This window comes from Pelodiscus sinensis, chromosome 2 (genome assembly GCF_052426305.1).
Source record: "Pelodiscus sinensis isolate ZL-2025 chromosome 2, ASM5242630v1, whole genome shotgun sequence".
In the NCBI taxonomy this organism is placed as follows: domain Eukaryota; kingdom Metazoa; phylum Chordata; order Testudines; family Trionychidae; genus Pelodiscus; species Pelodiscus sinensis.
The window spans coordinates 75102230-75127544 of NC_143053.1; the positions used below are offsets into that span (position 1 = coordinate 75102230).

Here is a 25315-nt window from a genome sequence, read left to right on the forward strand (position 1 = left end):
AGAGGGCTTTTGATGGTAGAGTTATTCCTCTCCCCATTAGGAATAATTCCTTTTTGTGCTACAGCTCTTGCGCAAAAAGGCACGTGTGGATGCTCTGCAGGGGTTTCTTGCGCAAAAAGAGCCTATCAGAAAAAGCACAGGTGCTCTGATGGCCATTCTTTGAAAGGCAGTCAGAACTTTCTTGTGCAAGAGTGTCCATGCAGTGTGGACACTCTCTTGTACAAAAGCACATCGTTTTTGTGATGTGCTTTTAAGGTATGGACGCGCCTTTGTGCAAGAAGTTTTTGCAGAAGAACTTTTCCGCAAAAAGCTTCTCGCACAAAAACCCTGCAGTGTAGAGAAATGCATATTGTTTGCTTCTGTCCAGTTCACCTAATGATCCAGCCTGTTTGGAATCAATGACTTGTGCTCATTCATTAGCACTCCTCCAATTCTTGTATATCTACAAACTTTATTACTGTTGTCTTTATGTTTTCTTCCCAGAGTGTACCATCTATCTCATAATGAGAGAGAGGCTTGATGGAACGTGGCTTCTCTAAATTATGTAAACATTGAAGACTTTCCTAAAGCTCTTGGATGAGGCACATGGGTTATGGGAGTACAGCAAATAAGAGAAGCACACATGTGGCAGTTCTGATAGATGTGGGTGAACAACTGAGGAGCATGAATTGATATCGGCTATCAAATAAAGTTGATCATAATTAAACACAGGCCATTCCTAGCTGTTGTTTGCTCAACCTGTTCTTAAAAGCCTCTGATTATGGTTATTTCACACCCTCACTTGGAAACCTTTCCCAGTCTTAACTACCCTAATACTAGCTACCAAGTTTTTCCTAATATCTAACCAAAATCTCCTTTGCTGCACATTAAGCCCATTACTTCAGAGGACAAGGAGAACCAGTCTTCTTTAACAGAGCCCTTAACTTATGTGAAAACTGCCATTAGATCTTCCTTCAGTCTTTTTTTCAAGACCAAACATGGCTATTTTAAAATAAAGTGTAGCTCTCATAAATGAACACAATACTCCATCTGAGGCCTCACCAGTGCCAAATTTAATAGGACAAATACCTCCTGTGTCATTTATATGACACTCTTGTTAATATACCTCAGAATTATATTAGTCTTTTTTTTAATTGGCTCACACTGCTGACTAATGTTCAATTTGCAATCCACTCTATCCCCAGATCCTTTTCAGCAATACTGTACTAACACTTAGCGAGTTACTCCCTATTTTGTATGTGAGCATCTGATTTTTTTCTTCCGAAGCATAGACTCTCATCTCAATTGAATTTAATTTGATTGATTTCAGACTAGTTTTTAAATCTGTCAAGGTAATTTTGATTTCTAATCCCATCCTAAAAAGTACTTGCAGTCCCTCTCATTTTAGACTTATCCACAAATGTTATAAGCATACTGTCAGTCCATTTCCAAAGTCATTAATAAAAATACTGAATATTACCGGATCCAGGACTAACCATTGTGGGGTCCTATGGGAAAAAATCTCCCAGTTTGACAGTGAATTATGTTGGTATGGTCTTGCATCCAATTTCACACCTGTCATATAATAATTTCATCTGGACTACCTTTCCCTCGTTTGCTTATGGGACTCACATGTGGGATTCTGTTAAAAGCCTTATTAAATCTACATAAAAGTATTCTGACAGATCCTCAGCTTGTGTAAATTGGTCTAACCCCATTTGTTGGTTTTCATAGTTTGACTACATTATTCGTTACAAACTCTACAAAAGATGCAAGTTTAAAAATATTTAATGACATTTTCAAATATTCATAAATTAATTTGATGGAGATGCTAGCAAGAATTGCTTCTCCTTTCATGGGTATTTCAATTTCTCATTCTATAGTTCTGTCTTGCTTGATTTTTTTGAACTGGACTTGAACACTACGTTCAGATAAAAGCTTACATCAATAAAGTAAAATAACCAGTTAGGCTACATATAGTACAATCAATGCCTCAGTAATTTTGCCCTCTCAGCTCACACAAGCTCAACTGAAAAGGAAAAATCTTCCATTTAACTTCACAATTAAGAAGCTGCCCGCTCCAGAGGGTTAAAACACATTGTGGGAGGGAAGGTGATGAAACATACCTGAGCTGTAAAATATACAAGTACTAACCATGATGCTCCACCCTTAAACTTCAGGAACTTCTAATTACAGTCTTGTAAGTCACAATCTGTGCCAATATCGTAAAATATTTTCCTGCTGAGTTTTTTAATTTTTCTCTTTGTTTTCCTGGTGCCATAAAGAAATGGTTTCAGGTAGCCAACTATAGGCTACTCAATAGATTCATTATATAGTCAAAGATAATTTCCTTTGTATCTCTGATTTCTCTGTCATTAGCCCATTGTCACAGTGGCTCTTCATGTTCAGCTGGAAAGGCAGGAAAATATGCCCTCCTCTATGGGGCTTGTCTGCACTATGGAGTGGATCCACGCTGCAGCAATTGATGCACTGAAGGTCAATTTAGCAGACTGAGAGAAGACCTACTAAATCAAATCAAAGTGGTGTAAACCAGGATCAAGTTACACCTTTTTCATTCACTTTGCAAAGAGTTAAGTATCTACAGAACATGCAAAGCAGTGCAGAATCGGACCTCCGGCCTATGAGTAGGAGCTGCGAGATCATTTCCAGAGGTGGGCTACTTGGACATCAGTGTCTTAAAGGATGACTGTTCAAAATCCTAAGAATCAACCTGCTCATATGAGCAGTCTGAATACATGGGTATATGCACTCTGGTATCTGAGATATGGAAGAAATCCTAAGAAGGCTCAGTGAACATAATCTGGCCATGGACAATGGAGCACATCTATGTACACAATACCCCATGGCTACTGTACCCTCCTCATGCAGGGGGCATGCTTAGAGGGTCTGCTTAGGATACAGATGTAGCTTAGATTACAATTAGAAGGTAATATTCTTAAGCTTTGTGAAACGGACATTCAGATGTGTTATATCTATACAGCATTTGTGAAAGTTTAAGCATTATTTTAATGAGGTGATTATTTTTGGTAATTTTTTCTCTAAAACTGTGCAATACCATAAAAGTGCAGAAAGGATAAATATTTAAGATCATCCACTTTTAAAGCATCCCCAATAAAGCTGGAAATCAACAACTTATTTTTTACACTTCTTAAATTATGTTAGTCAAAATAGAGGCACATGAAGAGCTGTTTATGATAAAAGGTATTAATTCACTAGACTAAAAAGTACTTCAGCAATACCAAAGTCTTCCATGATAATCTCAGAAAGCATCTAAATAATAAATGTTAAAGATGTGCTGAAACGAATGTACCTGCTTAAACATGTCTTTGCTTATGAACTGAATAAATGTAACGAATATAAGAGTTAGTTACAAAATGAATACAAACCACACCTATCTTTGAAAGCTTAGAAAGGTAAATGACATGAAAGAAATCTACTAGAACAAGAAATAGAAATATCTATGATTACAAATGATTTACAATTGGGTCATTAATAAAAGGGTAGGGAGTGGACCCATTTTTCTTACAAAACTGGAATCAGCTCAATGAAATGATTAAACGTACAAATATTTACTAATTACTATTTGTCATTCATGGAATCTTTAAATTCCTGTTGGCTGTTGCCGATGTCCTGCCTCTGAATAACATGTGTAAATAAAGATTTTGCAGTCTTGCAGAACCAGTGGGATTTTGAGAACCTAGGACTTTATGCTTGTGTGATGGAATGAGCAACACAATCAAGTTTTTATTTCTGTAATAATGCTTTATCTTAATATGTATTCAACCTTGTCTAGAATAGGGCTCGAAGTCCTGAGAGTTTCTTACTTGTTTTTTTATGAGTCCTTATTCAGGCAAATTTCCATGATCTTCAATGGAAGCTGAAGCTGATGTCAGCAGGAACCAAGGAGTCCTCAAACCTCAGAAAAATCAGACACTATATATAGGTGCCTAGACATGTATTTAGTTTCCCAGTTTTTGGCAGCTGAGTTTGAATATTTTGCCCTAATGGTCAACAACTTATAAAAGTCTTAGAATAGTGAATCTACAGAGTTATCTTATCAACCAAATTTATAATTTTAAAAAATGAAATTGGATTCATTTGATAAGCTCTATATTCCCTAAAACCAAATTGACTGATATTAATGATCTTCACATTCTTTATCAATTAATTATTGTATCAGCTTTTCCACTACTTTGTTTGGGATTGATATCAGGCTAAAGAGCCTACAGTTACTCTGGTCACACCTCTTGTCCATTTTGAATGATGGCATATTAGCACTCTTCTAATCTTCTGGAATTTAAGACCTGATGCAATACCTGAATGTAAATATTAGTTGGAAGGAATGGAGGAGTGCAGATAAAGGAAATAATATTAAGAATGATAAGAAGTCCTGTGGCACCTTATAGACTAACAGATGTATTGGAGCATGCATCTGATGAAGTGGGTCTTTGCCCATGAAAGCTTATGCTCCACTACATCTGTTAGTCTATAACATGCCACAGGACTTCTTGTTGCTTTTGCAGATCCAGACTAACACGGCTACCCCTCTAATATTAAGAATGTGAATTCTCAGAGGACAGCTATGTGTACAGCTAGATGGATTATATAAATTTCATTTTTCAAAAATAATTTTCATAGGCTAGGTCTACACTACAACTTTTTTGGGGAAAAAGCTATGCAAAATGCACTCCGCATTTTGTGCAGCTTTTTCTGATTTTTTTTTTCCAGAGGAGGCTTATCTGAAATTTGGCCTGTCTTCAGTGGGCCAAATTTCAGAAAATTGCCCTCTTTCGGAAGACCCCTTCTTCCTCATGAAATGAGAAAGACAGGGCTTCTGAAAGCGTGCGTTTACACTTCTGCCAAAAAAAGGGGTTGAGCAAAAGCATTCTCTGGACTCAGCGGAGTTTTTCCGGGATACCTCTGGTATCCCAGAAAACCCCCGCAGTATAGACGTACACATAATCAGGGGCAGAGGTTTAGATTCACAGATTCAATTCCTTATGAGGGCTTAGAACAACTGTTGCACAGGAGGAAAACCCAGATACTATAATGCTGGAAGCCATGTAAGCACCTAGATAGACACTCATGAAAGGACTCTAAAATGTCATGTTAACTCATGGCTCCGGAGCTTACGATTCATGAGAAGAGTCCTGAGCAAGGATTAGGCACTTAAAATATAGTGTATCCATTAGATGTTTTCATAAACCAATCAAGATGAGCAGTTTATTTTGTTTAAAATGAAAGAAGTCATCTAACATTTTCCTTTTTTCTTCTCCACTAACCACAGTGAATTGATATGAATCCAAATATACTCTATGAATCTAAATATTACTCTACAGAGGCGCCTAAAAGGTCTTAATTTTGGAATAAGCACTGGTACGTTTATTTGTAGCTACTACGCAGAAAACATTAATTCTTGATATATCAGAGAGAAGCAGCTGACTTTTAAAATATTGCAGAACAAAACATTTACGCCGTATTTTGAGTGAGATTATTGCATTTCATTGAATTAAATCTATTCTAAAACAGAAGATTTAAAAAAAAATAATATCCCAACCCTTTCCTGCAAAACGTGTTACTTTAGAAAGATGTTACTGCTTTGGTGGACTGTGGACTCTCCATTATCTTGCCTCCTTGTGGATGGGCATGGCATAGCAGCTCTTTCCTCTCTAGCATCCCCCAAACCACAGTTGCTCCAGTGCTTCACTGATCTGCCTCTTTCTGAGAGTCAGCCATCTGGCCAGATCATATTTTAGTCTCACACCATCCAGGGTTATGGGAAGTACAACAGAAAAATATCCAAGTCTTCAGCCATTACTCTGATCCTCACACCTTTTCTTTATAGTCACCACCCAGCTCTTTCCCCTACTGACTTCCTCTAGGCTTCTGCATCAGGGGAAGCCAGACCCATTAACTAGCCTCTCAGGCCTATATCAGAGTCAGGATGGGGAATATACCCCATGCCAAGGATTCATCATCAACATGTTTTTAAACAGAAGCAAATGGGCAGTTTCTGTTCTCAGCCTAACCACTGAAGTCAATGAGTTATTCCACATTTACATTAATATAACTTAAAGTAGGATCTGGCATTGAATGGATTCTACATTTATTTATGTTTGCAAATCATTTTTCACTTTTGCTACCATCATTCCAATGCTATATAAAGGCGTAATGGTGAAAATACCCTTGTAGACAGGAAACCAACTAGTCATTTGTATTTTGAACACAGTATTGCTTAACTTGCTTTAGAGTTGATCTAAAGAACATGTGAGTAATATGCGGGATGTCACTTGTCTGTATTAGGCTTTACCAATGAAACTGAACCAATTATAGTAACAATGGAACATTTTATAAAAATAAGTCTATAAATACCATAGACTCCAAAAGAAAAAAAGGATACACATTTAACAAATTATAATTATTTTAGTATACTCTTCAGCAATGTGATAAGATTTATAAGGAAGTCAGTGAAGTTCATGGGATTTACAAGGTTGTAAACTAGAACAGAATTTGGTGATTTATGTTTGAAATGGAATTAGTTTGGGGAACAGTATTTTACTGAAACACATATTAAACTGTTATAAGGATTAGAAACAGTTATGTAGAATTAACCTACTATATTTTAAAACTGGGACTACAATAAAAATACTGGTCCAGCTCACCCTCTACAATGTATGTACTACAAAGAAGAAAACTTTGTGAATTTTTTTTCCAGGGTTAACTCCAGATTTTCCTGCTCATAGACTGGGGTTTTCAGCCATATACATATATAAGGCAGAAACAACTTACAGGTTTGTCACTCATTTCTGTAATGAATATCAATATTAACAGTCTGTCTCTATCTACAAAATATTATATGCAAAAGAAAGAAGGTAAAGTTTCTTTGTTGATATGAGATGAATAAAGAAGAGTCTTAAGAATAGAAAATGTAGCATCTGAAAGTAATGTTTAGTCAGTAATAATACCATAATAATTGCTATCAATAATTGCAGTCTTTCCCATATATTTTAAATATGGCTCTTATAATTTAATGCCAAATACACGCAAAATAAAAATGCTACCATTATGAAGTCTGTAACAGAGTCTTTTAGATTGTTATAATTCTGCTATTGGTACAAATATGGCATGAAAAAAATGAAGCATAGAAGGGAGACTTTAACACCAGAGGCAGAAATTGCACAGTCTGATATCTTATGCCAAGAAGTTCTTTTGAAAATGTATAAGGTAGCTGTAGTGAAAGCTAAGCATGTTTCTTCTCTTCCATCAGAATGTCCATGTGACGCTAACCAGAGAACTTGTACCAAGTGCAGCTCAGCGAACCTGTAATCTTCCTGGTCAGTAGCAGAACTGAGTGTTTCCCACAGAGATGAATAGGAATTCAATATGAATCTAGAGATGCTAAAAGGCTTGCATGGTGGCCTTCATTCCCATGTATAGGAAAATTGAGTATGGAACTTATAGATCTGCTGTTGGGTGAGATGAGCAGTTTCAGGGTGCCAACTTTTCTGGGCTGACTGTGGTAGGCTCAGACTCAAACATAAATGTTTTTATGATGGTGTGATGAATGTGGGGGATACCCTTTTCTGTACGTTCCAGCCATTCAGTTAACTAAAGTCTTCTCGTAGTGGTTAACTCTTGAGACATAACCCTAGCTGTCTTGCCTGTAAGGGTTAAAACCAGACAGTGGGTCCTAGAGAGTATCCAGGAATAATATGGAAGCAGTAAGTGAGTTGGCAGGAGGCTGGGAGAGTCAATGGAAATGGAATGTGGGCTTTTGAATTGGAACTGTGAACTTCCTGCCCGTTATGTCCATAGGACAGTTTTGGTGGACATGAAATAAGGCAGGGACCCTGGTATGAACAATCCAGAGACATCCATATCTAGGGAAGAACTAAATCTTGAAACTACAGATATGTAAGTAGAAACAGGGAATGTTTAAATCCAAAGTGACAAAGTTGTTTTCTTTATGTTAGGGTTTGTTGGACTTCTCTGTGCTGAAACATATAACTACCCCCTTACACTGTAACTTTCCAAACTGAATCCCTGGGAAGCAATTCTCTGTGTGTTAATTCCCTTTTTTCCCAGTTGGTCTGTAACACTTAGCAATCAAGTACTGCTTCACCAACTGGGTTCTCTCTTTTTGTTGTTGTTGTTGTTGTTAATAAAAACCACCATTTTAAGTCCATCATCTGATTCCTACTTGCTACAAGATGGAGGTGACACTAGTGGCTAGAGGAAGTATTGAGGAGTTATGGCAGGAATGGAATCTTTTCCAGTATTTAGGGAGTCTACTCATCATTTATCCCAAGAGACTCATAATTTAGGAGTGTTTATCTCTGATTGTTCTTGCATTCTCAGGTGGCATTAGCAGCCAAAACCATTAAAAAAAAAGAAAATCATACTTACTAAGTCAATTCCCATAATTTATTTTCAACTAAGACCATTCTATAGTTATACAACCCCTTTTAGCCTTCAGATTGAAATATAGAGATATCCTGTACATAGAGTACACATGATAACTGCTCAGAGGCTACAGCTAGTGGAGAATAAAGTTCTCACCTGTTTGACTATGAGAGATATAGCAAATTAATTTCTGGATGGCACTGATTTTCTGTTTACTTCCAGGCCACATATGCCTATAAAGCCTTAAACAGTGAGGTGCTGAATACCTGAAAAATTGTCTTTCTACTCTATCCATCACTAGTCAACACAGGAACTTCTCTTTTATAGAAATAGGAGCAGAGATTCTCAGAAGAGGGTTTTTCACTTTGGCATTCACTTCTCCCACTAATCGAGCACAGTACAAGTCACCTGGGTTTCAAAGCATGATGTAAGATCCATCCTCCTTTTTTCAGATCTTGCCTGACAAGAGAATTTTGAAGGCAGTATGCTGGTCCAATAATGAATAGGTTCTGCCAGGGTTGAAACTGTTGAAGAATTTCTACAATGCATGCTATATTCTTCAAGCAATTCAAAATTGCACTGAATTCAGATTCATGTTATAAAGAATGGCTTTCAAATACTGGAAATAAAATAATGTTGACAATATTCCTTTAAAATGCATTTCCTTTAGTTGTTTTAAGTTCTGCAACTATTATTTTAAATTGTATTGGTAAAAAAGTTTTATAGACTTTAAGGCCAGATAGAACAATAATGTTAATCTACTCTGACCTCCTGTACATCGCAGGCTGCACAATCTCACTCACTCATTCCTGTAACAGACCCATAACCTCTGGATGAGTTACTCTGATCATGATTTAAAGATTCCCAGTGGCTGAGAAACTGTCATTTATGCTAATTTCAACCTACAAGTGACATTATCTATTATTTGAATGAGTAGGCTCAATGAAGCACATATCTGTAATGATCTCATAATTCCAAGAGAGTCAGATGAAAATCTGGTTTGGTTATGACAGACGGTATATTCATACCTGCCATAATACACCCTGTGTCTTGGCAAATAGTAATTTTCATATGAAAATATTGAGATAAATCACTAGGTTAAGAACAAGAAAAGCTAGTTAAAATATGCATGTGTGTACTGTTTTATTTAGGAAAGAGACAGATAAAACTTCTAAAAGACATATTAAACAAACCAAACCTTTTAATGAGAATAGTTTTAAAATGAGACATTTTATATAGATTTTTCTGAATGCTTCAGAGTGTTTTTTTATGACAAAAAGAAAACATCCTGTAAAAGCATGAGGCCATATTATGCATTCTTACTCAGTCCAAATGTCAACTGGGAATGAGGAAAGGAGGAAAGATTTAAATCTTTTTTTAGTAATTATTCTCACAATTAAAGAAAAGTTACATATCCTCCCCATCCCACTCAATTTACTAATAAAGCCAGAGTTGGAAGAGTTATTAATCCCTTAGGGCCAGTCTCAGTTATTTATTATATACCCTTCACAACTGAGTATGTGATCTAAATTAAGAACAATTACCACATTAGACTCTCTTCAACACATAGAATAGTTCATAGTTTAATGCTTGGCAAAAGCATAGCCCTTGACCAATATGCTAAAGATCACTAAATATGGTCTCTGGTGGGCCACAAATGGAGTGAGTTTCAAGGCAGGAAATGCTGCACTGAAAGCATTCTTCTCTTGGTTCTTGGCCACTGCAAAAAAGGAGAACACAGTGCCATTTAGAAGAGCAGCTGCAAAGGTGGTATCTCGGCTTGCTACCCCAATCCTGGCTAGTGGTGTATAGCTCTGATATTCCTAAATAACTTCAAGCAGCCAGAACACTTGGAATAATAATATATTCCAAGGTGCCCACAGACTAACAAGCAACAAATGAATCAAATGCCACATCCCTTTTCCCAAGACCACACCTCTATGTCACTGGGGCCTGATTTACATTAGACTACTCAGGTCAGCTTAAGGTACATCATCCAGATATGCAAAATATGTTGCTAGATTCATCTTACCTTAAGTTGAGCCACCACAGTGTCTACACTGTGGGAGGCTGATGGGAGCACACACTCCTCTTGGCTTCCCTTACTCCTCACAGCATTAGGAGTACAGGACCTGGGTGCGGTCTGTGCTCAGAGTTTGATTTGACCTGCTAAATCAAACGCTACAAGATCAACCTCCGGAGGGTCAATGTTCTCTGTAGTGTAGACATGACCTAGTAGTGAGGAGGTGGTATAGGAGTTGCAATACTAGTTTTATACTGCTGGAGTATAGAATTTGCATTAAAGTGATCGGGGAGGGGGGGAGGCATTTGAAGGGGCTCCATGTTCAGAATAGTGTAATACAGAGTGCAAACTTTACTCCAATTTGTGAGCCCCTGCTATTAAACCTGAAAAGTACATATCTAGTGACTTTCTACTTGAGTGCACCAACTGATTGAAGTCATTGCAATGACACACAAGAAGGAAGTACCCAGATCATAAATTACATAAATTACATCGGGCTTTATTTGTTAAAAAACAACACCTTGAAATGCACTTAGAAACAGATGGAAATGAATGGGACATGGATTTCCTGAAATTGCATTAACCAGGTAAAAAGTCTCTGAGGGGTAGCAACTTCCGCTATGTTAATTGCATAGTTGGAGTCGAAATATTTTAACTCAAATTTTGGCACTGTCCACACTGTGGGAAGTCAAAGGGAGCACACTCTCCCTTCAACTTCCCTTACTACTCGTAGAAGCAATTTTAAGTGAACTAACACAATTATTCTTCTTTCTATTGCCATATTTTTAGCAATGGGCATTCGCGTCGGGTTTGCAAGACAAAAATATTTTAAAATAGTAGTCAAACTTTAGTTAAGGAAATTTTATACTACCTTATTACCTAAACATAGTGGTTTTAGTTTATTTTATGCAAGTCCAATATTTGAATTTTATTTAGTTGAGGAAATAAACGCATATCAGAACAATTACCGTTTTGGAATATTCACTGCAGTGACTAGGAAAATAAATAGAGAAAGCTGTTTATTCTAATTTTCTTTAAGAACATAATGCAAGTATACAGTAATTCATATATACATTCAAACAAATAAATCAATTATTGGATCTATATTAGACAGCATATGTTAAATGAGCGATTTGTGTTCAGGATACTATTGTTGTACTGTACATATGGCATCATATTTTTCTCACTTTCTTTCTATTCAAATATGAAGGAATATGTTTTCAGTGAAGGGATGACTCAGAACCTTCTTAAAGGTTTTGCAGCAGCTGGAATAGGCACTGTGTAGTGGGGGGTAGAAGGCAAAGGAGAAGGAGACAACTGAGTAAAATATAAAAAGAGAAACATGCTCCACTGTAGAGGAAAGACATGGGGGCCAGTGAGGAAACAGAAGTTAATTCTTCAGGAATATTTTAACATGCGTGATTAGAATCATGGAAGAATTGAAAAGAAGTGAAAGTGAGCAGAATAAATAAAAATAAAAGAAATTAGAACCAGGATTCAATTAAGAAAAAATAAACTGGTTGAGCAAGAAAACCAGAGTGAAAGAGCCACATGAAGATTAAATGAGCACCTAGTTACCTTATGCAGTGCTGAACATCTAAAAGGCATGCAACACTGAATATGAAAATAAAAGATACGTCTTCACTGACTCTAGCGGAATTTTTTGTTAAAAATGTTTATCTGAGTCTAGTTGACAAAGAAATTTTGGAACTAGGAAGAGGCCTATTACGTTGCTGGCTCCCAGGACTACTGGTTGTCCAGGAGAAACCAACCAGAAGAAGCCCATAAAGATCTGTAGAAATAGAGACCAGTGAAAGAATTATAATAAAATATACTGAGATTTTCATTAGGGAAGTATATTTTTATCTTAAAGGCAGTAATGTGTTAGCTTTGGTGAAGGGTAAATACATTCAGGGCATATCTTAACTACCCACCAAATTGATGGACAGCAATCAATCCAGCTAGGTTGATTTGTTCCACCTCACGATAAATCAACCGTCAAGCATTCTCCCATCAACTCCAATACTCCAGCAGAACGAGAAGAGTCAGGAGAGTCAATGGGAGAGCATAAACTGTCCACTTACTGCAGTGAAAATACCACAGTAAGTGGATTTATGTACATCGACTTTGGCTACATTATTGCTATAGGTGAAGTTGAGTAACTAAGATCGATAGTCAGCAGTAGTGTAGACTAGACCTCAGAGTAAATTCTACAAAGTCCAAAATATTTATGTAAATTTGATTTGACAGTTGAGGATCTTTGCTACACCTTCGGAATAAGAAGGTTGAATCATCCAACACTTGTTAACTCTACTGCTAGGGATTTCTTCAGGCAAATATGTTGACACATAACTAAAGATCTAAAAGCGCAAATACTTATTGTTGAGCATAGTGCTTACGAATATGAGTGGTCTGATTCACTTGGAGCATTACATTAGGAAATGTGTCATAACTGGGCCCAAATTGTAGCCATATCCTGGCTTTTTACCGTGTCTGCAATTCTTTTGGAAATGAATGACAGGTGTGTAATTATGATGGTAGGATATGACCCATTAATATTTTGAAGGTTGGTATGGTACTGTAACTCATTTTAACATAATTATTATGAGACAACTGTGATTTTGCCACAAAACCTATGCATGGGGCAATACACAGTTATGCTACCCCAGGAGCTGTCACAATCTGTTTTCCTGCTCGATAGGGTATACGCTCTGTAGCAGCCCCATAAAAGGAATGCAGTGGTCCTGAGGAAGTGTCTGTCTCTCCTCTCCATGCTTCCATCCACAGTTTGTTTAGACGGCACAGAGGAATAAAGAAATCTCAATGCCTCTGGGGGTATGCAGAATTGGTAACACACTGGCCCTGTGTTTGCCTTTAAGAAAAAGGGAGGCATAGCAGGATATGTTTACTAGGAAAACAAACAAACAAAACAAGGGTAAGCTCCCATTTCGTAAGTGTTAGCTCCCAAATTCCAGTTTCCCAGCTCACCTATCTGAGAAGAAAATATTTCATTAGCATTATCATTAAGTACAGAAAAATGTGCAGTGAAAATGTGTGGTACGGATGACACACCCCATTAGTAGGGCATTCCTTCTTTCCTGTTTATATCATTTTTAGGGACAGATTCTAACAAGCTTGTGCAGAAATACATCAGACCCATCATGCACAAGATAAAGCATAATCAGGGCTTCAACTGAAAGGAGAAACTATAAGCAAAGTAGAATGACAGATATATAGGCTTAGATAGATAGGGTACATCTAGACTACAGGCTTTTGTCGACAGAGGCTATGTTGACAGTATCTGTCAACAGCTTCTGTCGACAAAAAGTGTCTACACTACATCCAGTTCTGTCGATATGAGAGTGTAGATACAAAGGACAGTGTAGATGCAATAACGCCTTCTGTCAACAGAATTCTGTTGACAAAAGGCGTTATTCATCGTAGAATGAAGTTTACCGCTGTTGACAAAAATGCCAAGTTCTGTTGACGTTATGTCGACAGAACTCGGTGGTAGTGTAGTTTTGTTGTCAAAAGGCCACTTTTGTTGACAAAACCCTGTAGTCTAGACATACCCTTAGATTACACTAAGCACTTATGTCGATACAGCTACCTTACTACAGAAGTGGAAAATCCACATTCTTGAGTGATGTAGTTAAATCAATCTAAGCTCAAGTGGAGACAATGCTGTCTCAACAGGAGAAATTCTCCTGTAGGCACAAACAGCATCTTCATCAAGCACTACAGCAGTGTAGTAATGTAGACAAGCCCTATATAGATTCAGCAGGACACTACTGTGATGAGAGTTATAGTGTACTTTATCAATTAACTTATCACATCCTATATCTCTTTATATTATACATTGAAGTTTATTGTGAAATAATAATTTATTTTTTACCATTTAAATAGTTTGTTTACTTTTGTGCCTCACTCAGTTTGGACAACAACATACAAAACACATCTTCACTTTTGTTTCTGTTCTCTTTCATTTTCTGTTGAACTGGGCAATATTCTGTTTGCAAACACTGCATGGGGAGGGGAACAATTATTTTAAAAAGCTATTTTTAGTTTTAAACCATCAGAAAAATATTGCTATTGATCTTATCACTTGTAAACGTTAAAACAAACAACAACAACAAAAACTGTAGCTGAACTGCAGGCGCCCGTGTTGCTTTTTCTTCACAAGTGAAGTTTCTGGGATCATATAATGAAGTGGGGGGGAAAAAAATCTCAGTCTTCACTTAAGAAATCTAGACAGTCTGCTTGGAAATGTGACTGTAAAGTCTACATAAAATAAGTAAAAGCCTAATGTAAGTCCAAGAAACCCAATATCTAGATGGGCAGAGGACTGGACTTGATGACCTCTCAGGTACCTTCTAGTGCTAGCATTTATGAGTCTATGATAAAGAGCCACAAACAGGCAGTTTTTTCGGTGCCTGGCAAGGCTTGCCTCACACAAACACCCCCTTCTTCCCTCCTTCGCGGAAGGTTTGGGGCTCCAGCACTGATCTGCATCCCAGATTTCTGGCTGTGGGGTAGGTGTGGCTCTTGTCAGCCTTGCCCAGCTCTCCTGCAGAGCTGTTTAGAATCATAGAATAGAATAATACAATACTAGGACTGGAAGGAATCTTGAGAGGTCATCGAGTCCAGTCCCCTGCCCTCATGGCAGAACCAAATACTGTCTAGACCATCCCTGACAGACATTTATCTAACCTACTCTTAAATATCTCCACAGATGGAAATTCCACAACCTCCCTGGGCAATTTATTCCAGTGTTTGACTATCCTGACAGTTAGGAACTTTCTCCTAATGTCCAACCTAAACCTCCCTTGCTGCAGTTTTCTCCCTCCTCCTTATGGCACCCTTTTAGATATCTGAAAACTGCTATCATGTCCCCCCTCTTCTCTTTCCTAAACTAAACAAACCTAATTCCTTCAGCCTTCTCTCATAGGTCATGTTCTCTAGACCTTAATCATTCTCGTTGCTCTTCTCTGGACCCTCTCCAATTTCTCCACATCTTTCTTGAAATGCGGTGCCCAGAATTGAACACAATACTCCAATTGAGGCCTAACCAGCACAGAGTAGAGCGGAAGAATGACTTCTCGTGTCTTGCTCACAACACATCTGTTAATGCATCCCAGAATCATATTTGCTTTCTTTGCAATGGCATCACACTGCTGACTCGTATTCAATTTATGGTCCACTATAACCCCTAGATCCCTTTCTGCCATACTCCTTCCTAGACAGTCGCTTCCCATTCTGTATGTGTGAAACTGATTGTTCCTTCCTAAGTGGAGCACTTTGCATTTGTCTTTATTAAACTTCATCCTATTTACCTCAGACCATTTCTCCAATTTGTCCAGGTCATTTTGAATTATGACCCTATCCTGCAGATTTGTCGCAACCTCTCCCAGCTTGGTATCATCTGCAAACTTAATAAGCGTACTTTCTATGCCAATACCTAAATCGTTGATGAAGATATTGAACAGAGCTGGTCCCAAAACAGACCCCTGCGGAAACCCACTTGTTATGCCTTTCCAGCAGGATTGTGAACCATTAATAACTACTCTCTGAGTACGGTTATCCAGCCAGTTATTCACCCACCTTATAGTAGCCCCATCTAAGTTGTATTTGCCTAGTTTATTGATAAGAATATCATAGAATCATAGAATCATAGGACTGGAAGGGACCTCGAGAGGTCATCGAGTCCAGCCCCCCGCCCTCAAGGCAGGACCAAGCTCCATCTACACCATCCCTGACTGATGTCTATCTAACCTGTTCTTAAATATCTCCAGAGAGGGAGATTCCACCACCTCCCTTGGCAATTTATTCCAATATTTGACCACCCTGACAGTTAGGAATTTCTTCCTAATGTCCAATCTAGACCTCCCCTGCTGCACTTTAAGTCCATTACTCCTTGTCCTGTCCTCAGAAACCAAGAGGAACAAATTTTCTCCTTCCTCCTTGTGACACCCTTTTAGATATTTGAAAACCGCTATCATGTCCCCCCTTAATCTTCTTTTTTCCAAACTAAACAAGCCCAGTTCATGAAGCCTAGCTTCATAGGTCATGTTCTCTAAACCTTTAATCATTCTTGTCGCTCTTCTCTGTACCCTTTCCAATTTCTCCACATCTTTCTTGAAATGTGGTGCCCAGAACTGGACACAGTACTCCAGCTGAGGCCTCACTAGTGCAGAGTAGAGCGGCAGAATGACTTCACGAGTTTTGCTTACAACACACCTGTTGATACAACCTAGAATCATATTTGCTTTTTTTGCAACAGCATCACACTGTTGACTCATATTCAACTTGTGGTCCACTATGACCCCTAGATCCCTTTCCGCCATGCTCCTTCCTAGACAGTCGCTTCCCATCTTGTATGTATGGAACTGATTGTTCCTTCCTAAGTGGAGCACTTTGCATTTCTCTTTATTAAACCTCATCCTGTTTACCTCTGACCATTTCTCTAACTTGCTAAGGTCATTTTGAATTATGTCCCTATCCTCCAAAGAAGTTGCAACCCCACCCAGTTTGGTATCATCTGCAAACTTAATAAGCATACTCTCTATCCCAATATCTACATCATTGATGAAGATATTGAACAGTATGGGTCCCAAAACAGACCCTTGAGGAACTCCACTTGTTATCCCTTTCCAGCAGGATTTAGAACCGTTAACAACAACTCTCTGACTACGGTTATCCAGACAATTATGCACCCACCTTATCGTGGCCCTATCTAAGTTATATTTGCCTAGTTTATCAATAAGAATATCATGCGAGACTGTATCAAATGCCTTACTAAAGTCTAGGTATATGACATCCACCGCTTCTCCCTTATCCACAAGGCTCGTTATCCTATCAAAGAAAGCTATCAGATTAGTTTGGCATGACTTGTTCTTCACAAACCCATGCTGGCTATTCCCTATCACTTTATTACCTTCCAAGTGTTTGCATATGATTTCCTTAATTACCTGCTCCATTATCTTCCCTGGGACAGACGTTAAACTGACCGGTCTGTAGTTTCCTGGGTTGTTCTTATTCCCCTTTTTATAGATGGGCACAATATTTGCCCTTTTCCAGTCTTCTGGAATCTCCCATGTCTGCCATGATTTTTCAAAATCATAGCTAAAGGCTGAGATACCTCCTCTATCAGCTCCTTGAGTATCCTGGGATGCATTTCATCAGGACCTGGTGACTTGCTGACATCTAACTTTCCTAAGTGATTTTTAACTTGTTCTTTGTGTATCTTATCTTCTAAACTTACCCTCTCTCTGCTTGTATTCACTACGTTAGGCACATCTCCAGACTTCTCAGTGAAGACCGAAACAAAGAAGTCATTGAGCATCTCTGCCATTTCCAAGTTTCCTGTTACTGCTTCTCCCTCCTCACTAAGCAGTGGGCCTACCCTGTCCTTGGTCTTCCTCTTGCTTTTATAAAAGGTCTTCTTGTTTCCCTTTATGCCTGTAGCTAGTTTGATCTCATTTTGTGCCTTTGCCTTTCTAATCTTGCCCCTGCATTCCCATGTTGCATGCCTATATTCAGCCTTTCTTATTTGTCCTAGTTTCCATTTTTTATATGACTCCTTTTTTATTTTGAGATCATGCAAGCTCTCCTTGTTAAGCCAAGCTGGCCTTTTGCCATATTTTCTATCTTTCCTACACAGCGGAATTCTTTGCTTTTGGGCCCTTAACAACGTCCCTTTGAAATACTTCCAACTCTCCTCAGTTGTTGATCATGCGAGACCATATCAAACCTTTTACTAAAGTCTAGGTATATGACATCCACCGCTTCTCCCTTATCCACAAGACTCGTTATCCTATCAAAGAAAGCTATCAGATTGGTTTGAAATGATTTGTTCTTAACAAATCCATGCTGGCTGTTCCCTATCACCTTGCCACCTTCCAAGTGTTTACAGACCATTTCCTGAATCACTTGCTCCATTATCTTCCCTGGCACAGAAGTTAAACTAATTGGTCTGTAGTTTCCTGGGTTGTTCTTATTCCCCTTTTTATAGATGGGCACAATATTTGCCCTTTTCCAGTCTTCCGGAATCTCTTTCCCACGCCCCAGCCTGCACTCACCTGAGGCAGAGCAGCAGCCACCTGAGCGCCGCCTCCTCGGCTGCAGGTTGCCAGGGGGTGGCGCCTTTGCCCGCTCCACTGGGGTGGGAGGGCGAATGGGAGGAACCGCAGTCAAGCTCCTAGGAAGGGCCGCACCCACCACGGGGCCCGCGCCAGGCAGGGGCAGGCGGAAGGGCGCTGCCTGCGGCGAGGCTCGAGGGAAACGCGCCTCCGGCGCCCAGGCGAGCGGGACTCAGGTGCGGCGGAGGCGGCGCCTCGCTCGCTCCCCCCTCCCGGCGCGCCGGGGCAGGGCGGCCCCGCGGTGGGCGGGGGAGGGAAGCGGCGCCCGGAGTTGCCTGGCCCGGGCGAGGAGCAGCGCAAACAACTCAGGTCCGCGCAGGGAGCCGCACGGAGCGTCTGTTGCTGCCGCTGCGCCTCGCCCCGCCCGCCGCCGGAGCGGAAAGTAGCCGCCTCCCGCGCCGCCGCCCTCCCGCTCCCCGCCGCCGCCTGGACCCTGCTCCTCCGCGGCCACCCGGAGATGGCCCCCGCCGCAGCCCGCCAGCGGGGCTCCCTCTGCAGAGCCGCCTCCCGGCACCTCCTCTTCGGCCTCCTGGTGAGTGCGCCCGGCGCTGGCCTCGAGCGCCCTGCGGGCTGGTCCCCGGGGGAGGCTCTGGGGCCGGACGGGGGGACTGGGCTGGAGGAGTTGGCGCTTGTCCAGCATCAGCTTCGGCGGGCTGTAGAAGTTCGGAAGGAAGGTGTTCGGGAAATGAGGCGTTTCCCCTGGTGCCCCTGCTGATTAGCGCCTGGGTTGCACTAAAGAAAGTGGAATTTTGCTTTAGTGGCAGCGTCTAAATTGAGAGAGAACCATCCCCCTCCTCCTGTTTGACACTTGCCTGAATTCATTCCAACCTTTCTGGGTCGTAGTTGTCAGTGAAGGCTTTGAAGTTGAACCCTGGCTTTCCCTTCCCATTCCCCTTTCTCTCTCTCTCCTTAGGGCTTAGCCTTTATCCCTTTTAACGTAAGTGTCTGAAGGCACCATTCCATGCACATCGGGTTGTACGGTGGAAAGTAATGTGCCTATCTGGTATACGGTCCTCAAGTAGGTGACCTTCAGAAAGGAAAGACTGTAAATGAGTTAAACAGGGGTTCCCAAACTTTTTGACACAGGGACCAGTAAATCCGTTCGTGAACTTTTGGAGGACAGGTAATGTTCATTTGCATATTTGCATATTCAAATGTTGAATATTCAAATCAGTTGTTTCCGGTCTTCCCAAAACCCTGTGTCAGCTTTAGCAAAGCTTTTGCTATGGTCACCCACAATATTCTTGCCATCAAGTTAAGGAATATGGATTGGATAAATCGACTGTAAGACAGACAGAAAGCTGGTTTCCCAAACATTTGACTTTAGTTGGAACCCTTTTTTTTCACTACTGCTTTTTGCAGCCCAAAAATATAAACACATAAAAAACAAACGGAGAAAAAACTAGACATGTAACATATCTGGGATTTTCTCAGTAGGTAAGTTGCATTATTACTAGATGTATCAGTTTGTAGTTTCTAACTGCTTGGCTGGTAAATGTGCTCAGGCTGCATGAGTGTGTCTACCAGCCAGGCAGTTTGCAACTACTCAAGGGGTGTGTGTGTGTGGGGGGGGGGGGGGGAATAGAATCCCTGGGCTGGACTAACTCGTGCTTTGCGGGGGGGGGGGGAGAGGAATGGGGGTAACACCCCAAGATCTACATATGGCCGGGTCAGTCCCACTCCCCGCAGGCCAATTCATTCCTCCCCCCTGGGCCCCTGCTGCGCCTCTGGCCAGCCCCACTTGCCCCAACCCCCTCCTGGGCGGCCAGTTCTACCCCGCTCCTCCCAATCTCCCTTGGCCAGCCTCGCTGCCCGCGTCCAGCCCTCCTTCCGGCATCCGCTTCTCCTCCCGCCCCACATCTTCCCCAGTCAGATCCCTGCTTCCAACCTGACACCCCCCCTGGCAGCCCTGCTTCCACCGGCCTCCCAATCTCCCCAGCCTGCCCCGATTCCCCGTCCAGTGCTGCTTCCGGTAGCCAGTTCTCCCCTCCTCCTCACCCCAGAATCCCCTGGCACCTGCACCTTCCCTTAGCCCTGCACCCTCCTGGTGCCTCCCCCTTCCCTTACTGCCCCTGCCCCTTTTGCCCTCTTTTTCCCTAATACTCACCACTCTCTGCCCCATTCCCTCCTGCCCCTCTGTGCCCTCACGCATGACTTGCTCCATCCTGGCCTTCCTCATGCCCGCCCCTTCTTTCAAGCCTTCTCCCAGCACCTCCTCCTCCAGCCCCCAATGCCCTTCCCTTCTCCTCTCCTCTCCTCTCCTCTCCCAGCATCACCCTGTCCTCCCCTCCCACTGACACCTCTGTTCCTGCCCTTTCCCTCATTGTCTGCACTTGGCCCCCTGGCATTTGTCTCTCTCCTGAACCCTGTCCCTTGGTGCCTTTCCTTCCCCTCCGCTGCCTCCTCGTCACCCAAGCCTGTTTCCTACCTTCTGCCTTCCACATTGCGGGGCCGGAGGCCGGCCCCAGAGGCAGCATGGCCCTGCCACATGCCTCCGAAGAGTTTTAAAATTCCGGGCCGTGACATCACATCACGCTTGGGCGTTCTCCTCACCCACGTGCAACACCGCACATGGGCAGCAGCAGGCGGTGAGGAGGAGCTGCGCACAGCAGGGACGCTCTGGGGGCGGGGTGGGAGGACGCACTTGGGGGCCGGGACCGGAGCCTGGGCCCGGACCCGCTCCAGGCAGAGCCGGGGGAGAGAGACCCAGCTCCACGTATTGGTGGAGCAGGGCTCCGGCTCTATAACTCACCGGCACTTCCGGGTTCAGAGGTGCGGGGCCCAAATCGGCCTAAGACCGGCCCTTCTGGCAGCCACCAGCCATGCTGAGGCCTGGTATTTTTTTCCCGCGGCCTGGTACCGGGCCGTGGCCCATAGTTTGGGAAACGCTGAGTTAGAAAAATGAAATTGACTTTGGTACTTTTATACTTATGTTTATTGATCTGGCTAGTCCATTTGTCCAAAATAGTGCTTGGATTTTTTTTTCTTGATGAGGGCCATCAGGCCAGACATACTAGTTGTTAGAGCTTTGAAAGATTATCATTAAACCGATATTTATCATTCAACACATCAGATACGAAAAGAAAAGAGTCTTTGTCTATATGTTGTATTTATAAAAATCAAATTCAAATTATTCACCTGAGGACAAATCTTGTTTGCTTTGGTCACACAAGTAGATGCTCTATTTACTTCAAAGGGTCTATATGCATTGAAGGTTGAATAATTTTTGGCCAGTTTAAATCTGTTTAACAAATCTATTTATATCCATATATAATTATCGGCCCTGACTAATTCTGTTTGCCCTGAGGAAAACGATTCTTTTTCAATGGTTGAGTAAAGTAACATTGTTTGGTCACACTTACCCCCAGTATCATAATCATAGTAAAGAATAGATTAGTAGATTGTGCCTTCATAAATACATTTTCAATACTCTTGCCAGGCTAAACTGATAATTTTCCATTAGTGTATTATGTAGCAAAATATTCATGAAAACTTACTAGCCCAAACAGGATGCATTTAATTACCCTTTGCTATAATCTTAATCAATGGCATTTTTGTCTCCATGCTGATGACACTTTACTCACCAGTCCAATTACAGAAAGAAAAGGTGCCATGTTTTTTCCTGCAGCCTTTTCCAACAAACAAGCAAAACTAAACAACACAAATGCAAGTGTAGGCATTTTCCATATGTATGCTCAGAGTATACTGTACACTTCTGTGTTTACTGACAGGTGTATTCTTATCTTGTCTGTGTATATTCTTTCCATAAATCTTCCTCTTCGTATCAGATTAAACTTGTTGGTTGATGTTTTAAAATTAGGCTTTTCTAGGACAACAGAATCTATGTGTGATTATACTGTAAATTTTATTTTTAAAGCAATATTTTTAGGGAAAAGGGAATTGTGTAAGAATTAATAAGTATTACAGATAACCCATATTTTATCTGAGAAACAAATAAAGATTTCAGTTACATGGTTCACGTAAAGGTGTTAAACCCAATTTGACTAGGAAAAGGAGCTTTCTGTGATGGATCTTAAATGCTGTAGTTATCCAAAGTGTTTCAAATTAATTAGTTGGAAATTGTAGCCAATCATGACTCTAAAAGATTGCTTGCTTTTTAAAGAATTCAAAATGAGTGATCTAATTTTCCCAGCAAAAGCAACTCATTTCACTTTGCCGTTTTTTCAATATCTTGAACAAATACGTAAAAGGTGTCTCATCTATTGTTGAATGTACAGTTTGTCACTTTTCCCATAAATTGTTCATAGAAAAAATATCCAGATTCCTTGCGGGTTTTTTTAATATTCCACAATTAGTGGCCCTAACTTTAATTTTAATTAAATTAAATAAAACTTTGGATAGACACATGATCTGAGCTCAGGCTGAGAGCTTGGAACCACTCTGTGCCTTCACTTTGTTTTATAAAATATGATTATTTACCAGCTGCAGATGGCTGTTTTGAAGTTTGGAGTTCCAATTCTGTAATGGCATATACATGAGTGGATGCAATTAAAGGATTAAGTAGTTTGCTAGCAAAGTACTTTTGTAGGTGCACATATTATAATTCGTACACATCAATGACAATAATAAAATAGTCTTTAAATATTATAAATCAATGCAGCCTTGTGGAAATAAATGTAATGAAATTGATGAGTCTTAATTCTGAATACACTTCATCCATAGAGCCCAAAGTGTTCTTTAAAGGAAGATAAGTTGTTTGTTTTAATTTTCCCACTTCAATGTATGGTAAAATGGGAGACCAAGTTTAATTGTGACCCTATTGAAGTAAATAGAAGTTCTGCCATTGGCAAGAACATTTAACCTCTTTGTAATTGAAATGCTGGGCTCACTGATGTGAGATTTTTGACAAGAGAGTCAAGATTAGAACCTGCATCTTCTGTGTTCTAACCCTGGATATTACAACACAGAGCTTTCCTGTCCTATGTAATAAATAATATGTTCTAGATTTCCCCCAACCCCCACTGGATTGTTTAAAATAAAAAACTCCCTATGTCTCAGTACTGATGTAACTTGAAATTAGTCACCAAAATAACAAATCCACACAGAAACACCTTCTGACCCCCGACCAGGATTGTTCTATCTGCTTCCCAAGATCCATAAACCTGGGCACCCCGGACGTCCCATCATCTCTGGTAATGGCACGCTCACTACTGGTCTATCCAGCTATGTAGACTCTCTTCTCAAACCCTTCACAACCAACACCCCCAGCTATCTCCGAGATACTACTGACTTCCTAAGGAAACTACAAAACATTGATAACCTCCCCAATAACACCATCCTTGCCACCATGGATGTAGAATCTCTATATACCAACATCCCGCATGAAGACGGATTACAAGCAATTAGAAACACTATCCCAGAGGACACCACTGCCAACCTGATAGCAGACCTATGTAACTTTGTTCTCACCCACAATTATTTCCAGTTTGAGAACAACTTATACCTCCAGATCAGCGGCACAGCCATGGGTACACGCATGGCCCCACAGTATGCTAACATCTTTATGGCTGACCTAGAACAACGTTTCCTCAACTCCCGTCCCCTTTCACCTCTTCTCTACCTACGGTACATCGATGACATCTTTATGATCTGGATGCATGGCCAAGATATTCCACTGAGATTTCAACAACCTACACCCCACCATCAACCTCAGCCTGGACCATTTTACACGAGAGATCCACTTCCTGGACACCACAGAACAAATCAACAATGGAAAATTAGACACCACTCTCTACAGAAAACCCACCGACTCATACAGTTACCTACATGCTTCCAGCTCCCATCCAGAACACACCACACGATCCATCGTCTATAGCCAAGCCCTTCGATACAACCGCATCTGCTCTAATCCCACTGACAGAGACCAGAAGCTTCAGGATCTCTACCAAGCATTTATAAACCTCAACTACCCACCCGGAGAAATAAAAAAGCAAATTGAAAGAGCCAGACGAATACCTAGAAACCATCTACTTCAAGACAGACCCAAGAAAACCAACAATAGAACACCACTTGTCATCACCTACAACCCCCAACTTAAACCTGTCCAACACATTATCAATAAACTACAGCCTATACTGGAACAGGATACCATACTCCAAGAGGCTCTGGGAGACAGACCCATAGTCTCCTATAGACAACCACCTAACCTCAAGATGATTCTTACCAACAACCACAGGACATACCACACTAATACCAACCCTGGTACCTTCCCTTGCAACAAACCCCATTGCCAGCTTTGTCCACATATTCATTCTGCTGATACCATTATTGGACCTAACCAAGTGAGTTATAAGATCAAGAACACATATTCCTGCGCATCCAGAAATATAATCTATGCTATCATGTGCCGAAAATGTCCGTCTGCTATGTACATTGGACAAACATCTGACACTTCGCCAAAGGATTAATGCCCACAAAACAGATATCAGACAAGATCACAAAGAAAAAACAGTTTCTTGCCATTTTAACCAGAAAGGACACTCTCTCAATGACTTAACCACCTGCATTCTGCTACAAAGACCTTTTACATCTGCACTTGAAAGGGAATCCTCTGAACTGTCATTATGTTAAAATTCGACAGTCTCCGGGAAGGAATGAAGAAATACGCAAACTATCTTACCCATTACCAAGATAGCTTCCCCAATTATCACCTCTAATACCATTAACTCACAGATGTCCCACTCTCCCCACCTCTAATATCATCAATTCAGACACTTACCTTCCTTCCTCC

General features: G+C 40.8%; 1 protein-coding gene and 2 long non-coding RNA genes across 5 annotated transcripts in view; 2 read left to right on the plus strand and 1 right to left on the minus strand.

Moving 5' to 3' along the window:
• The first annotated feature begins 1708 nt into the window (after positions 1 to 1708).
• Positions 1709 to 9155, plus strand: LOC142827091 (uncharacterized). Of its 2 annotated transcripts, XR_016348776.1 has the most exons (4): positions 1709 to 2651; positions 6716 to 6791; positions 7268 to 7334; positions 8856 to 9155. It is a non-coding gene; the product is annotated as an uncharacterized LOC142827091 (long non-coding RNA). The 2 variants fall into 2 exon arrangements; XR_012901499.2 differs by lacking the exon at positions 8856 to 9155 and having other exon boundaries at positions 7268 to 7398.
• Positions 9156 to 9590: 435 nt separating this feature from the next.
• Positions 9591 to 18643, minus strand: LOC142827093 (uncharacterized). Its single transcript, XR_012901502.2, has 2 exons — positions 18505 to 18643; positions 9591 to 10123 (listed from the first exon to the last, which is right to left on the minus strand). It is a non-coding gene; the product is annotated as an uncharacterized LOC142827093 (long non-coding RNA).
• Positions 18644 to 18693: 50 nt separating this feature from the next.
• LOC102449618 (desmocollin-1) overlaps positions 18694 to 25315 on the plus strand; it is a 43035-nt gene continuing 36413 nt past the window's right edge. The window contains exon 1 of one of the 2 annotated variants that reach the window (XM_014577390.4): positions 18694 to 19096. In XM_014577390.4, the coding sequence (XP_014432876.3) occupies positions 19022 to 19096 (75 nt within the window). In that variant the 5' untranslated portion in view covers positions 18694 to 19021. The remainder of the gene's footprint in view (positions 19097 to 25315) is intronic. The other variant, XM_014577388.4, reaches the window with a different exon arrangement.